The sequence below is a fragment of the Phaseolus vulgaris genome, chromosome 3 (genome assembly GCF_000499845.2).
Source record: "Phaseolus vulgaris cultivar G19833 chromosome 3, P. vulgaris v2.0, whole genome shotgun sequence".
Lineage (NCBI taxonomy): Eukaryota > Viridiplantae > Streptophyta > Magnoliopsida > Fabales > Fabaceae > Phaseolus > Phaseolus vulgaris.
This window is the reverse complement of record NC_023757.2, coordinates 7,208,105-7,224,446: the sequence shown is the minus strand read 5'-3', so window position 1 is coordinate 7,224,446 and position 16,342 is coordinate 7,208,105. Positions and strand designations below refer to the sequence as shown.

Here is a 16,342-nt window from a genome sequence, read left to right as displayed (position 1 = left end):
AGATTATGGGCGATCTATATCACATTAGACGATCTAATGACTAGAAGATTGTATATGAAATTTATGTTTTAATCATATGTGAAGTTTATGTTTTGATTACAACAAAAACAAATTGAATGGTTGATTTGTTTCTTGAATGTTCTAACAATATTTTGTACAACTACAGTACTTTCTAAACATATACAACATGTGTTCACAAGAGACGGTCTAATAGATTGTTCATGACAAATGGTTTGATGAACAAATTGAATGCCTAACATATTTTGTTTAAAACAATTAATTAGGAGAAACAAAATCTTTATAATACACATATTTGCTAAACACACCTTTAATCAAAGTAATATAATATATGAAAACAAAAATATTTTATATGCAAATTTTGTGGAACAAAAGATATTAATGTGTCTTTTAAGAAATAAAAATATATTGTTTAAAATTATCTTGATTAAAGAGATTTTATCAATGGCAATATATTGCAAATATTTCTAATTTTTTTAAACATAAACACATTGAATAATTGAATAATTGAAAATCTAAAGTAGAATGTTTTTAGTATAACGTATTATCTGGAACAAAAAGATTTTCTTATTATGTTTTAATTTGTTTTACTAACCCATATTACAAATACATTCAAATTAGTTTCTTAAAGAGATTTGAAACAAAACAAATTGAAAACAAATTCAAGTTTTCTGTTTTGAGCACCTGTCACAATAAGAAAAGATGAAGATATTGTAGAATCCAAAATTAATCGATTCAAGTATCTGGCCCTATCATACCTTAATCTGGCTCTGTTAGGAAAATGGATTTGGAGGTTGGGTTCGGATAAGGGCGATCTTTGGAAGGAGATCATCGCCTCTAAATATGGTGGTTGGAGAAGTTTGAGAGGAGAAGATAGAAGTAGTAGGTGTTCTCTTTAGTGGAAAGACTTGAAAGAGGTTTGAGCCTCGGAGGGATGGGGCGAAAGTTTTGAAGATGGGTTCAAGTGAAAAGTTGGTGACGGGAAGGACATTTCTTTTTGGGAGGATAGATGGCTTTATGGTGGTGCACTGAAGAGAGCACTTTTGAGACTGTTTTCTATTTGTACGGTCAAAAATGCTAGGGTGGCTGAGCTTGGGTCCTAGTCTGATGGTGTGTGGGTGTGGCATGTAGACTGGCGCAGGTCTTTCTTTGATTGGGAGATGCCTATGGTGGATCAGTTGAGCCAGGCTTTACTTGAGACGAGGATGAGTTTGGGAGAGGCGGATAGGTGGGTGTGGAAAGGAGAGGGTGATCAGAAGTTCTCTGTTAACTCTGCGTACTCTTTGGTGAGGAGGGTTAACGTGACAAACCCTTCTCCGATTTTTAGAAAGCTATGGAATTGTAAAGCGGTTCCTTCAGCTTTACTTACGGCTTGGAGGGTGTTGCAGAACAAGATTGCCACCAGGGTCAACTTGGAAAGACGAGGGGTGCTGGTGGAAAGTTCCTTGTGTTGTTTGTGTGGAAAGGAGGAAGAGTCATACCGTCACTTGTTTTTCGAATGCAACTTTGCTTGGCGGGTATAGGGCTTCTGCTATAAGTGGCTGGGTGTGTCGTTCGTTTCTCACAATGACCTTATGTTAAACTTTGCACAGTTCAAGATGAACACGTCCCCCGCTTTGATTAATGAAGTTTGGAATAAAATTTGGGTTGGGGTAGTGGGGGAAATCTGGATTCACAGAAATTTGGTTATCTTCAATAGGGGGTGGTCGACGCGTCGGAAGTTTGTACTTTGATGCAAGTAAAGGTCTGGTCTTGGATTTCTGCGAATCTCATGCTGCTTCAATCTCCTTTTTCAGTTGGTGTTTGGAACCCCTGATATGTATGAGTTTGATTTCTTAAGGTATGATAGGGCCTTTGAGTGGTCTGCGCTTGTGCTTGATTGGTTGGGGGGGTCCTGGTAGACGGTGGATTTGTATCCCTTGTAAATGAGTTGTTCCACCCCTTAAGTGGTTCGCTTTTATATATTTGTTATTGTTGATAAAAAAATAAAAATAAAAAATCGATTCAAGTATCAAAAGACATATTTAAAAAGCTATCTAAAGTGATTGCAAGTGGAGAATGAAAAGAGGGCAAATCAAAAAACCAAAACTAATAAATAATCTTGCTAAAAATACAAAAATTGTAGTGATCGTCTAATCTAGTCATTACAATATTTAGTCTAATGGGTTGAGTGCTAAATCATTGTAAAAGTATACTGAATACAAAATATTGACTTCAGCGTTAAAAAACCTTTTACAAATACCCATCACTAAAACCAAATACCAAAAGTTAAGACATTAAGTGTCAACACTAAAAAAAAATTCAAAAATACGAGTGAAAAGAGACTTTCCATGAAATAAATTAGATGTTACACAAACATTTATTAGAGTAAAATAAAAGATTGAGAAGTCTATTTCTCTTTTTCCTACAAATAAATCTTCTATACAAAATTCTCACTTACCCTATTTCTCAAACACACCATTGGTTCCTACGAAGAGTCTATTGGACATTTCCTTCTCCTTGAAATCGTCTGCAATACTTTTTCATGCTTTATTTTTTACTACAACTTCTTTATCTTTTATATATATTTAATCTATATCAAATTCTGGATATGTTGGTAACTTTTTAATTGTTTGTGACTAACCAAGATCACATTTTTACTATTTTCATTTGGAAATTTTCATAAATCGAAGAGATGCTTTGTCAAAATATTTATACAATTTTATGGGTTTATTTTCTACTTTAAAAAAAATTAAAAACGTAAATCCAAAAATCAGTGTACCCAAATTCTGAACAAAAAATAATTAAAGTTTAATTTAATGAAATTTATCAAAATTCGTTTTTTTAGAAACTAGACTCAAAGTTATTCAACATAGATTTTGGAGTTACTAAAATAGTTTTAAAATAAAGGAGATATGAACCTTGGAAGTTGGTACTCTTGGATTAAAATGTTCAGAAGTAGCGTAGCTTAAATTTTTTAACTATATCAATTTGTAATGAATTTTAAAAATCTAATTTCATATTTCGAAACTATATAGAATAATAATTTCAACTATGTATAATTTATAACATTTAGATTTAATTTTATATCTCAAATATTTATTTTTTCTTTCTGGGCCTATAAGCTGAAAAATTATAAACGATCTTTGTTTTGTTTATGTACTTTTCTCTTTATGTTTTACAGTTCCCATATCATGAAAATATTCAATTGAGAATTTAGAATCATTTAAAAAGTTTTCCAAAGGAATAAGTTATAAGTTTTCTAATTTTAAACCTCTATTTTAAAAATACTGAAGAAAGTAACACAAACTTATTGATTTTTTTTTATCAACTGGTAAAACTTTTTTCAAAACTAATTTAGCATTTACAAACTATATTTAATAACATTTTCAACTGCGTATGATGTACAATTTTTTAATTTTATTTGACATTTTAAATTAATGTTTCTTGTAGAGTATGTAATTTGAAAAAGTACAAATGAAGTTGATCTGTGTTAGGCTTAATTTTTTCATCCATATGATATAATACTAATTTTGTTTAGAAGTAGAGTTAAAACACTTTAGTTTAGGCTTTAAATCATTCAAAAGAGGATTTCAGAAAAAAAAAATTAAATGCAGAAGCTATGACCTTTGGAAGTTCATACTTTTATATTGAAAACTTCAAATGAAGTAACTTAGATTTTCTTTGTTTCAAATTTGGTATGAAGTTTTTCAAAAGTAAATATTTATTTTAAAACTAGAATTCATAAGCTTTCAAAACATATAAAAAATTATCTTTTAGAGCTTGAAAACCGGAAAACTCTGATTATGCACAGTCTCAAGTTTTCTTATGTGAAATTTCTAATGTTCTTTGATTATGTTAATAACGGATAAGATAATTTGTATATGTATTTATTTAATAACTTTAGAAATAAATTAAAAAATCATAATTAGTTATGAAGTTATTAATTATATATTTAATATAAATACGGAATATCTGCTTCACATCTTATGAAATATTTTATTTTAAATGTAATAATACTTAATTATTATGATGATAATAACAATACAATGACAATGCGGGTTGACCTGTCTCACATATGTCTGTCCTGCACTTAGTTCATAAAATGTGGGTTGAGTTGACCTGTCATACGTAGAATATGCGAGTTGATTTTTCTAGCCCGTCAGACATTTGGGTTGAGCCGCGGGCTAGCGTGTCAATCCGCATAAGAAATACTTTTTTTAAAAATTAATAAAAAACAATTTTTAAATAGAATTTTTGAATAAATTTAATTTTTTATTTATTTAGATTTATTAGACAAATGGTTTCATAATTTTATTCTCATATAGTAAGATGTTATTAAAAATTTTGAAATGTGAAATATGAAATATGAGATTGCATTAAGAAAATATGGGATGATAAAATGACCAATAATGACTTAGGAATGAGTCTATTAATACACTAATCCTTGTCCTTTCTGATAATTTTCACTTTCACAAAACAATTTTCTTTTTTATTTAACAGATTAAATGTTTATCTAATTTTTATTTAGACTCTTTACACCTGTGGATATAATCTCTAGCCTACTTCCATAATAAATTTTTATTATTATCATATGAAAAAAATTATCACATTTTACTATTTAATAATTTTTTGAAACAAAATTTTTTACATTTTTAAGTTATACTGATCATGCAAGTCAACTCGCCCTATCTTACATTTAACCTGTGCGAACTATGAGTTATACAAGACGGATTTAAACGAATTTAAACAGATCAACGAGTTGAAATAGTCAATTCCATTTTTCTCAACGACGACCCACGGCCCACACACTTTTTCATCCCTAAATAACAATAATTAGTTAATCTTTTACTATTATGTATATCATTGAAAAGATTTATACATTATTTAAAAATATTAAAAAATTGACAATATATAAGCTTAGGAACAGGACTAAGCAGAGGGAAGTAAGTAGCGAAGAGATAACGAAGAAGGAGACGGTTTTGCAGAATGAGTTCTTCTGCTTCTCTTCTACCCTTCTCTGTTTCTTCTTCTTCTTCTTCAACCCGTTCTTCTTTGCTTCCTTCCTCCACTCCCTTCTGCTACTCGCAACGCCGCTCAATCTCAACCTCTGCCACATTTAAACAGCGCCGCTTCTCATTTCCTGCTGTCAAAGGAAGAAGAAAGTTCCCAGCTTTACCATTTTCATCCACCAAAAGGCTTATTGTGAGAGCTGCTGAGTACAAATTCCCTGACCCAATTCCCGAATTTGCAGATGCCGTGAGTTGTCTTCTTCCATTTTTGGCTTCTCTTCTCTCTTTTTGTTAACCCATAAATTAACTTCATTTTCCAACTTCTTTCTATTTTTGTTTGTGTTTTTCAGGAGACAGGAAAATTCAAAAGCCACCTTCTCCAAAAGCTTACAGATAAGGATATATATGGAGAATCCGTTGAGGAAGTTGTAGGAATTTGCACTGAGGTTCGTTGGTTTCCTGCTTCATCTCCCCTACTACCCCTTTTTTCTTTATTTAATTTGGTTGTACTCATGGTTTTCTTTATTCTTTGTTGAGTTGAGTTATGTAGTTTTTTTTTTTTTTTTCATGTGGGAAAGAACCTATAATAACTATTATGAAGTTGGGAGTGGGAATATGATTGCTGATTAGTTGGTTATAGTAGTATGATTTCTCAGCATAATGAAGAATCGTTAAAAGCATTTATTGTCACCTTGCATGCAATATTGTGCACCTTTATTGGAGAAGTGATGAATGATCCTGTACAGATGTTTACTGGTTTAATTTTTGGTTTCTCTGTTCTTGGTCACCGAGAAGTGATGAGAATTATTACCTTAGGTTGCCCTCAGCATGTGAAGTAAGGTCTTCTTAGTGGTGCATTTTCAAATAGCAATCATACCATGACAGATCTAGAGTGAGGCTTTCCTAAAACTCATTTTGCCCTCAATGACAGCTTCATTGAGATCTCCGAATTTAGAAAATTCTTCATTCGATGTACTTTCCTACACATCTAAACCCTCAACCCCTCCTGTTCTTTACTCTGCAGCACCCACTCTTACTTTTTATTGAATATTTATGATGTCTTGTATTTTGAAATATGAATGTCTTTTGAATTTGCTTGTTTCGATGACTTTTGGTGTCATTTCTTGTAGCTTTTGCTTAAAACCCGTGGCCTATTAGTGTTAATCATGAATGTATCATGAATTTTGAGTAATTTGGCTTTTGAACATTTACATGCCTGTGGTAAAAATTATTTAACTTGCATATAAAAATTCAGATAAGCAGTCTATTCTGCTATGTGTTTTTTTTGAGTCTGGCTTCTATGCTTTGGTATCTGAAATTGATAACTATGTTAAGAGAGAAACCTGTGATAGTTTTTTCTTACAAAAAAAATCTCTCAAAGCTGTATAGAACAAGATTGGTTGTGTTCTAGTTTGGTTTACTTGCAGCTTGCGCTGGGTTCATCTATTGTTATTATCAGATTATGAAATTTTATAATCCGAGTTAAACTCCTGTATTAGTTTATGAAACTAGGGAGTTGACAATGTAAGGACTTTTAAACAACCAGGAAAAGATAAGAGGGGAAGAAGTGGCTTTCTTTGTTTACTTTGTCAATATTTCCATATTTCAGAATTTGTCTTTCATATTGCTTGAATGTCGTTCAGCTAATAGTTTTGTGCAGCATTACAAATGCTAACTAGAGTCTGCTATCTTTTGTTTTCATACAGTGTTCTGTTCAATGTTTGATTTATTTAGGCAGTTTATTCTATATGGATTGTCTATGTGCACCATTCCTATTTTGAGCTGAGTTGACTAATGAAATATCTGTATCCACTCTAACCCTGCTTTAATGAAGTAGATTTTTAGCACTTTCTTACACTCCGAGTATGGAGGTCCTGGTACACTCTTGGTCCTTCCTTTTGTTGACATGGCTGATACCCTCAACGAACAAGGATTTCCTGGTGGCCCAATAGCTGCACGTGCTGCTATCACGTGGGCACAAAATAATGTTGACAAAGACTGGAGAGAATGGAATAAAGCTGATAAAAAATAGTAATAGGGATACCTCGTGTATGTTAATCGCTTGGTCCTGTTACAGCTGTGGTGCTTATGCTGTGAGAGACCTAAATAAGCAGTTTTGTTGTCTATTTCTGTAGTGCCTTTTTGGTTTATGATTGGAAGAGTTGGAGAGACTTGATTTTGAATTAGTTATTACCAATTACTTGTATTGGAACGTTTTAACGAAAAGAGTAAAGGTTAATTTTCTAGCAGAAAACAATCTGAGCCTCAGATGGACAACACAATGTTTAATCGTTCACTATTTTCCATGTTTTCATTTTCTTTTTTCTTTTCAAACAACGAGATTATTTCTTTGGCAAATGAGATCTACCTGTCATTCTCGATAGTTGTGACAGTTAAAGATTAATTCACAAATTTAATTTCTAACAAAATATTGATATGTAGCTGCACTTGATAAGGCTCATGTTGTCTATGAAGTTCGGACACTCCTCTTAAATGACGTGTCGGTGTTGGATACTCGTATCGAACACTGACACTCGTATGATACTTGTAAGAAACATATTCGTGAAGTGTCCAATTCAAAAAATATTTGTTGGATTTTTGACAATTATAACATGTTCTAACACAATTTTAAAAAAAATACATTAATTGTATAAATTTTTATTACGATTATAAAAATAAGAAACAAATATTTTTGAACCAGTCATAAAAACACTTTCTACTCTAAAAAAACAAAATCAGAAACATTATATATATAAATTTTTATTGGCAATTTATATAATTCATAATTATATATATTTTCGCGACCTACATTTTAAAAATTATATGTATCTTCGTGTCCGTCGCATAAGTGTCCGTGCTACTATTTGTGCTACATATATAGTTGCTCATAGTCTTATTTCACGTCAATAAGGATTTAACTCCCTGTTTGTCTGAAATATAGGAAGTAATGGCCGAAAATAAAGTACTTTTAAAAGCATTATCTCACTACTGCTCGATCATGCACAACAAAATCTAACGTTCATGGATACAAATATGACAATTCCCCTTTGAATGCACGAAGCATTCAATCAAGAGCACCGTTTGCCATGACAGGCAGGGAGTGGTGTCTATCTAAGCTGATTCACATCACTACATAACCCTAATATACTCCCAACACCAGCTTCATTGGTTAACAGAGTTGAAAGCATTAGTTTACAGAATACTATTACAATAATTGAAACATTCTACCGTGCATGTAAATCAGATGACGGTATATTAGTCAAACTTAACTCAGTCGAATTCGAGGTATTATAAATGCAACTGAGTTAAAACGCGGTAGAAAGAGCCTGAATAGATACAAAAAAAATGAAATAATATTTTCAACCAAGATCTGATAGTATTAGTGTTACTGAACAAGAATCGTGTTTTCTTAGTCTGTAAGATATTCTGATCTTCCGTATGCTCAAAAATGAATATAACGAACTCAACTTGATATGATTGCAGTGTCGATAAGTCCTAATGGGAATCGTCCATTGCGGCAAAATAATTATGGAAATTGAAAACGCTGAGGCTACAAGTAGTATAACTGCTAAGCCAGGACCAGTAGAGGACTAAGGTTGATTGCGCAATAATCGTTTCGCCAATAAATTAAAGAACAGAGATACTTCATCAAATTGCAGACGTGTTCAGCAACAAATCCAACCCAGCAGCAGCCATGTGTCAATTACAAAAACTCTTCCTGGACTTGGCCATCTGTATAAACAGCGAAAGCTTAGAATAGTTTAATACATGCCTCTAACAAGTGATGAATGAACATAAAAGTTGATAAATTTTAAAGATTCTCAAGGCCTCACCTGCAAGATTGATGGCCAAATTTGCTTGAGCGTCAGCATCAGAGTTGAAGTTCTTCACAAGGTAAAAGGAAAATTATTTTAAAGAAACGCTTAAAGAAAAGCTTCAGGAGTCTTATTCTGGTTCGTATATAATATTTAAATGCAAGGTTCGATTATCTAGTAGAATTAAAAAGGAAATAATGCTCAAAAAGTCGTAAAAAAATTGACGTTGGGAAGCATACTCTACCAGAAAAGGGATGGTGTATATATAGAATTCAGTATAACAGTTATGTAGCATAACAGATGCAATAAACGATTCTTCTTTCATTGAATTTTTGTAGTGTTGAATATTTAATGGGATGGCCCCTTGGATTGAATCGGTTCCTACAACTTATTTGTGTTTCACAAACGCAAAAATCTTTCAAGGGGGAGAGAAATCACGTCATTAAGAGGTTACTGGACGCATTACCTTATTGCATTTTAATTCATTTTTTCAATGCCTCATTTTACACATTTATCAGTTTTTTAGAGAACACTTATTTTCTCTTTTTTGATAATTAACAATTGTGTATCAGGTTTATTTTGAAAATATAATTACTTATTTTTTCCCCTTGCTAAGAGATCTTCGAAAAATAAACAATTATTTCTCCAAATCCAAGTTAAAACTTATACCAAACAGGCTGTAAAATCTATATACATCAATAGCTCAGTAAACTGTACCTACCCTTAGAACATGGTTGATCTGGAATGAAGAAAATTTATCCTTCAGTTCTTTTGCCACCTTATATAATGTAGACAAGTTCTCATTCTTGACCTTCCAGGAACCATCAATCTGTTTCAGGCAGTAGCATGAAAATTGAAGAGTAGTGAATTATAAATAACAGAAATCAGTGACCAAACGCTTGCAAAAGAAACAAGGTTATAAAAACTAAGGAGATCATATAGATGAAAGGCGATGCTTGTCCTGTACTTATACAGTTTGCTGTCATGCGATTTGTCCCAAATTCATAGTTGTTACAATCAACTATTTGCAAATCTAATCACACAATTAAATACAATTCAGCAAGCCAACGATTCATATCATATGAAGAACTGTAAATGGATTTAAGTCACGATGTATATATAAATTTGTGAAACACTATACCAATATGAATAACATGATCTATATATATTGCCACTATATGAAGGATTATAAGAAAATTGGCGAATTGCAAAAACGCAATCTTCTTCGTACAATATTTTAATAGTTTCCCATAATTACAGAATTGTCTGTAATTCTGCTACAATAACTAACTGCGGTTTCCTATAGCCCTTGTTCTTCTCTGAACAAATAAAATCCTCTAGGTGAGATGTTCTCGTTGTTCTTTTGGGCCTTGAAGATATTTCCTCAAGATGGAACTCATTTAGGATAATAGCACAGTCTTCCTATGTGACTTCTTCAGGGAGAAACCCAGTCCATTGAATGAGAACCTGCTGTTTCGGTTCGTGTCCAAAAACCAGAAATAAAAATAATAGAAATTGCATATTATTAGAAGAATTATGCATTACAGCAGAAGAAACTGCAATACCCCAGAGCAATGTTCCTTTCCACTATAAAATAAGAGAAAGAACTATAAAACCCCTCCATCCCCGATTTCCCCTATAAAGGACATGGCACGTGAATAACTAATTCCCTCAAATAATTTCGATTTTTAACCCCCTTGCCTCAGCCTTTTTTCGTTTTATTTGTCCTACAATAAATCTTCCAGACCCAATGCCCATGACTAAGTTGAAATGGGTCAACCACAACATGAGTCCGGACATCATCCACATCATTAATTTCCAATCAAGAATTGCCAGTGTTTCAAGGACTGGGTCCTTGTCAACAATTTCAGCAGGAATTGACAGAAGTGGACCAGTTTGGGGCTTTAGTAAACACACAAGGAAGACATTGTGAATTTTGGCAATTGGGGAAGGTTCAGGTGATACGTAACTGGGTCAGTAAACACTCAGTTTTATTTTGGATATAATTTTCATGTGCATATTTAAATCAAAGAGGCTTCAAAAGTGTAATTAGATAAAGAATCCAAAGACATAGAATTACATAGGTGAAGGGGTGTAAATGTCATTAAAAATTTAACAATGCCACTATGCTAGAATAAAATAACTTAATATAAAATAACCAACCTGCATGCAAACAAGTTTGGAATCACCTTGGATACGAATACCAGTAAATCCCTTTTTAAGAGCATATTTCATTCCCAATATCATTGCACGATATTCAGCAGCATTGTTAGTTGCTACACCCACACCTTCACGTAACCTACAAATCTTTAAAGTAAAAATAGTTAAAGAGATTATAGTTGTATACCAATGATGACTAGATACAGAAACGTCAAATGTATACCAAACTTCCATCAATAGCCCGCAGAACAGCCCCAGCACCAGATTTTCCAGGATTTCCTTTTGATGCACCATCAAACTCAAGAGTACAAGTCCGCTGCACAAGGATACATAACTGTGATTGCCCAAAAAGGGATAAACAACTGAGGGCTACATTTTACTAGAGTACTAGAATACTAGAATTAGAATGAGAGATCTGAAAACATCAAATGAGTAGATGAATCATAAAACATTTCACTCAATATTGTACAGAGATCAACAACAGAGGCATCACATGACCACCCTATAAATTGAGTCTGCAATTAAAATGATAACTCTTGGCCAAAATGCACAAACTACAAATTGCAAAACACTAGTGGTTCAAAACTCAGCATCTTGGCTCCTTCAGTTTACCAAACCATGCATATTGAGCCTGTACAAGGGCTTTTTCTGCACATGATGTGGTTACAGTCTTCATAGTTTTGAAGTTCTGAACCACATGAAGGTTTTTTGCAAGGGATTTCCTACATAATACAAAAAGCTATCACACAGAGGCATGGATATTAGGATGTGTATCGGGTAAAATCCAATTGAAGAAAAAGGATAACATAAGGTGAAAATGAGGCCACATATATTCATATAGTTTTCAAATAATGAGATTGTAAGAATCAGATCTCTTTCTACAATTCACCAACAACAATTAGAAGGGGATACGTTCATCCATTTGTTCGACCAAGACTTTATTAAACATCCTCAAGGTGCAATGACAAGACTGAAACAGCAGCACCTCCACTTGAACACTCCCTCTGATACACATATAAAAATTTGGCGACATTTCCATATTGTACTACACCGAATACTGATGAGCATATTACACGCATGCCTCTGTATTAAAACTTAGATGTTTCATATTTTAATCTCCTATACATATTTTTTGGGGATAGAGACAGATTTATTATCATAACTTAATAAAGAAAAATAAATCAATAAAATATAAGACATTATATTTACTCAATATAGTCTAACCACAGGCTACTTTTTTTTTTCAAAAACTGCCATATTCACATAGACATTGTATCCAATACGTGTCATGTATTCATGTAAAGACTGTTCCATAAAACTTGAATTTTCAGTTAAAATGGAAAGCAACAAATAAAGTGATTGGCACTGGCTATCACCTGTTGGTTTACTGATTAAAATACTAACGGTAAAATGACAACACCTGTTTTCTGGAAAGAGGAAGGTGTCAAGCAAGCATATTTTTGCATACATGAGTATCAATATGATTTCCACTTACAGTTGAATGTGAAGGTGCTTCGGCAACAGCATTATGCTCTAACTTGACTTTCTTTCTCAAGGGATCTTCAGATACTGCTTTCTGCTGAGCAAATAAAAATCTCAAATATATCAAAACATTTACGCTAAAAACAAGTTTTGACAGTGCACTGAAGTAAAACTAACTGGTTTCACAGATATTACACATAGAACCACTAGATTTTCTCATGTTACAATTGAGTTTAGACTCTAGAAATAAGGTTTCATTGCTGGAAATCAAGTGTAGTATCCAAATGAAGATGATAGTCCAGTAAAGCAGTACTCGTAATATTTTTTATTGAGTTATTATTGCCGATTACCAAACATTGACCTAAGCTTTTTAATATGTTAAATCTTTATGACATACACAGCACCGTTAATTACACACATTTTATAGATATAGTTTAAGCACTATAAAATGCTTCACAACCATTATAAGATTCCATGATATGCAACCCATGCAGTTAACTATAACATAAAGTTATGATTTACAAAGACGGTTAAAAGAAAACAAGGTTTGGGAGGATGGCATAAGAATATTCTATCTCAGCTATCTAAAATAATAAGGACATTATATAATTCCAATGGAAGTTATAGAATTGATAGATGCATGTAATACTGCTCATTGTAACAAAAGAGACAGGTAGTAATTAACAGATACATAACCCTGGAATTTTGCCTTCCTGATGGTCATGTTGTAGTTCCAAGTTGTACTGAACTCACCTCATCCTGTCCAGGCACTCTCAAAGATCTCTTTTTAGGTACATCCATATTTGATGTGCCTTCTTTGGTAGAAGGTTCCTGGGACATACATAATAAATCTTCTTAATTGTTTGATTAAAAAACCTCAAACTTTAAAGGACATTTAGAGGATATCTGTGGAGAAAACACAATTCAAGGGAACAGAGGTGTGCCATGTCATCTATAAATATAGAATAATATCTTTATCGGCAAACTTTTTAAATACAACAACCTACTACCTACTTCATAATATAACAACCACAAAAATGGGTTTTGTATATAAAATTGTAATCAAGAAGGAATAAAACCAAGCAAGAATTGTGGATAATGCACTGCAACATGCAACATGTTTAAAGAATTCTATATATATATATATATATATATATATATATATATATATATATATATAAGTTTGTCTAGTTAAAATTTCATGTAAAAGAGGAATTACTCCAATGCACTGGTAATATGATGTGAAAGATATTTACATTATGAGAGCATATTTTGTTATCAATTCAAATTCCCCCTCTATTAAAAGTTAGTAAACATCACCAAGTCACAATAAGGATATTGACCTTGAGAGCAAACATATATAGAATAATATCTTTATCAGCAAACATTTTAAATACAACAACCTACTACCTACTTCATAATATAACAACCACAAAAATGGGTTTTGTATATAAAATTGTAATCAAGAAGGAACAAAACCAAGCAAGAATAGTGGATAATGCACTGCAACATGCAACATGTTTAAAGAATTCTCTCTCTCTCTCTCTATATATATATATAAGTTTGTCTAGTTAAAATTTTATGTAAAAGAGGAATTACTCCAATGCCCTGGTAATATGATGTGAAAGATATTTACATTATGAGAGCATATTCTGTTATCAATTCAAATTCCCCCTCTATTAAAAGTTAGTAAACATCACCAAGTCACAATAAGGATATTGACCTTGAGATCAAGCATATATGGCTAATGATAACCCCTTCCTATCTATTGTTTTGACAGAAGATGCGTTTGATGAAAAAAATTAAAATTTAAATGCATTGCAATGCAACAGCTGTTTACCTGGAAAGGGCAAGGAATAAGCATGCCAAACAAATCCTCTTTCAAATCAGCAGCTCTAATTGTATATAATGCATTCTTCAGCCCATGCGAGGCAAGATATTCCTCAGTGTCCTTTGACAACGAATATCCCTTGTACACACTAACAGGAGGATTGCATACCTACCCGGTGACACAAGGAAGCATATATTTAAGCCTACTACGATAGAAAAAACTAATAACTCATCCTCAATAGCACAAAGCACAGGATAGCCACTGCATCCAGTCAAACAGACAATAATCATACATCGGAATGAAGAGTAACGTTCAAGCACTAAAAAAAGTAGACAATTTGAATTTTGAATGCTAACAAAGTCATGCTCACAAAAGATCAGAAACATACTGGCAAATGTCAATTCATATCCCTGGCCTCCTAACGAATAATGACTATGGTAACCCTCTTAATTGTTTGAAATACATTATATCTTGACATTGTATCCTTATTATCAAATGAACACATTACCGATGTACTCCTGCAAGGGGTAATGGCAGGCATGCAAAAAAGGTAAGGGTAAAGTTTGAACTTTCAAGAAATCACAAGGGTATGAGAGTAATTTGGCAGAAAAAAATAGTAGCTGTCAATCAGACCACTCCACAGTTGCAATCAAACACTCCCCTCACTTGACCATTTTGCTACCAAAGAAAATTTCAAAACACTCACAAATTAATCATGTATTTAAACAAGATTAAAAATAAATTGAATTCCACTAGAATGTCCTTACAGTATCATCCATCCATCACATTTCATCGTGTAGGATAGGATTGATTACTTTTAATAATCATTTCAAAGTTATATATAGGACGATTCTAATACGACCGAATATGAAAAGTAAACTAAAAAAAAAGATTATATGGTGCGAAGTTCAGAGGAGAAATTACAGAAGATCCAACTTGAGCCTGAGAATCGGCGAGACTATTATAGATTCCAACAACGTCCCCTTTCCGAACGACATAGAAAGCGTCCTTCTCCTTCTCCATGACCGGTGCTTCTGGTTCGGCCTTGTGCAGCCGAGAAGAACTAGAATCACTTTTGCGCCCTTTTTTGGTGGAAAAGCAGCGAGTGGTGAACACGAGTTCTGAACGGAGAGACCTAATTTGGCAAAACTCTGATATCGTCGGGAACGAGCAGTGCTGCGGGGAACGGTTGGCGATTAACCGAGCGGCGCTTCCAACGGCGGCGGCGGTGTACGATGATAGCAGCGAGAAGCAGTTCATGACAGAATCAGGTGGCGTTTGGTTGGTGAGAAAGTGGAGGAAAATGCATGGTGGAATGGATTAACTGTGTGGTAACTTGCGAAGTATCTGCGGTTATGTGAATTTGAGTTTGGGACTTGAGAGTCAAAGAAGAAGGACTACAAGAATATGTGTGTGTGATGTGGGGTTTTGCAATTCAACATTAACCGGGTCGGGTTCTGTTTTCCGGGTCGGGTTCTGTTTTCCGGGTCGGGTTATGTTTTCCTGGTCGGGTTATGTTTTCCGGGTCGGGTTTTGTTTTCAAGCCCTCATTATAAGGTGATATAACATCTTTTATCATATAAAATTTAGATATGTTTGGCAAAACTTATCTGCGAATACTTTTCGAGAGAAAAATTTAAAAAAAAAGTGTGAATTAAAATAATTTTTACATACAATTAAAAAATTACATAAAAGCTTCTATATATATTTATTGGCAGTTCATTTTTTCTATTTTTCTCTGCTAAATATACTGGGATTTTTATATTTGACCTAATTGCATTTTCATTCTCATGAAATAGTGTTTGAGTGATTTCAATACTTCTATATTCAATTAATTAGTATTCCTCCTATGTTTAAATTATGCAATTTTAGTTTCAAATAATCAATGAATAAAAAAACTAATATTCACTTGAATTAAAATAAGGCATAAATTTCAAGCGTCTAAATAATGCATTTCTTTAAATATTAGTGGAAGTTATATTATAATAAATTTTTCTCATTAAAGTGTTAAGTAGTCATATTAATATAAAGGATATTTGTAACGT

The 16,342-nt window shown here is 32.9% G+C and overlaps 2 protein-coding genes across 8 annotated transcripts; one reads left to right on the top strand and one right to left on the bottom strand.

The window, feature by feature from the left end:
* Nucleotides 1-4,918: 4,918 nt before the first annotated feature.
* On the top strand, nt 4,919-7,266 carry LOC137806498 (protein PLASTID REDOX INSENSITIVE 2, chloroplastic-like). Its single transcript, XM_068606656.1, has 3 exons — nt 4,919-5,256; nt 5,360-5,455; nt 6,847-7,266. The coding sequence occupies exons 1-3, from the start codon at nt 4,987-4,989 to the stop codon at nt 7,039-7,041; spliced, it is 561 nt and encodes a 186-aa protein (XP_068462757.1). The 5' UTR covers nt 4,919-4,986; the 3' UTR covers nt 7,042-7,266.
* Nucleotides 7,267-8,174: 908 nt separating this feature from the next.
* LOC137806496 (uncharacterized) lies at nt 8,175-15,896 on the bottom strand. 7 transcript variants are annotated; one of them, XM_068606648.1, is made up of 9 exons: nt 15,222-15,896; nt 14,307-14,465; nt 13,220-13,297; nt 12,480-12,563; nt 11,208-11,318; nt 10,988-11,131; nt 9,546-9,653; nt 8,843-8,894; nt 8,175-8,741 (listed from the first exon to the last, which is right to left on the bottom strand). In XM_068606648.1, the coding sequence occupies exons 1-9, from the start codon at nt 15,555-15,557 to the stop codon at nt 8,713-8,715; spliced, it is 1,101 nt and encodes a 366-aa protein (XP_068462749.1). In that variant the 5' UTR covers nt 15,558-15,896; the 3' UTR covers nt 8,175-8,712. The 7 variants fall into 7 exon arrangements, with proteins under 7 accessions (XP_068462749.1, XP_068462751.1, XP_068462750.1 ...); XM_068606650.1 differs by having other exon boundaries at nt 11,208-11,300; XM_068606649.1 differs by having other exon boundaries at nt 12,480-12,560.
* Nucleotides 15,897-16,342: the final 446 nt, after the last annotated feature.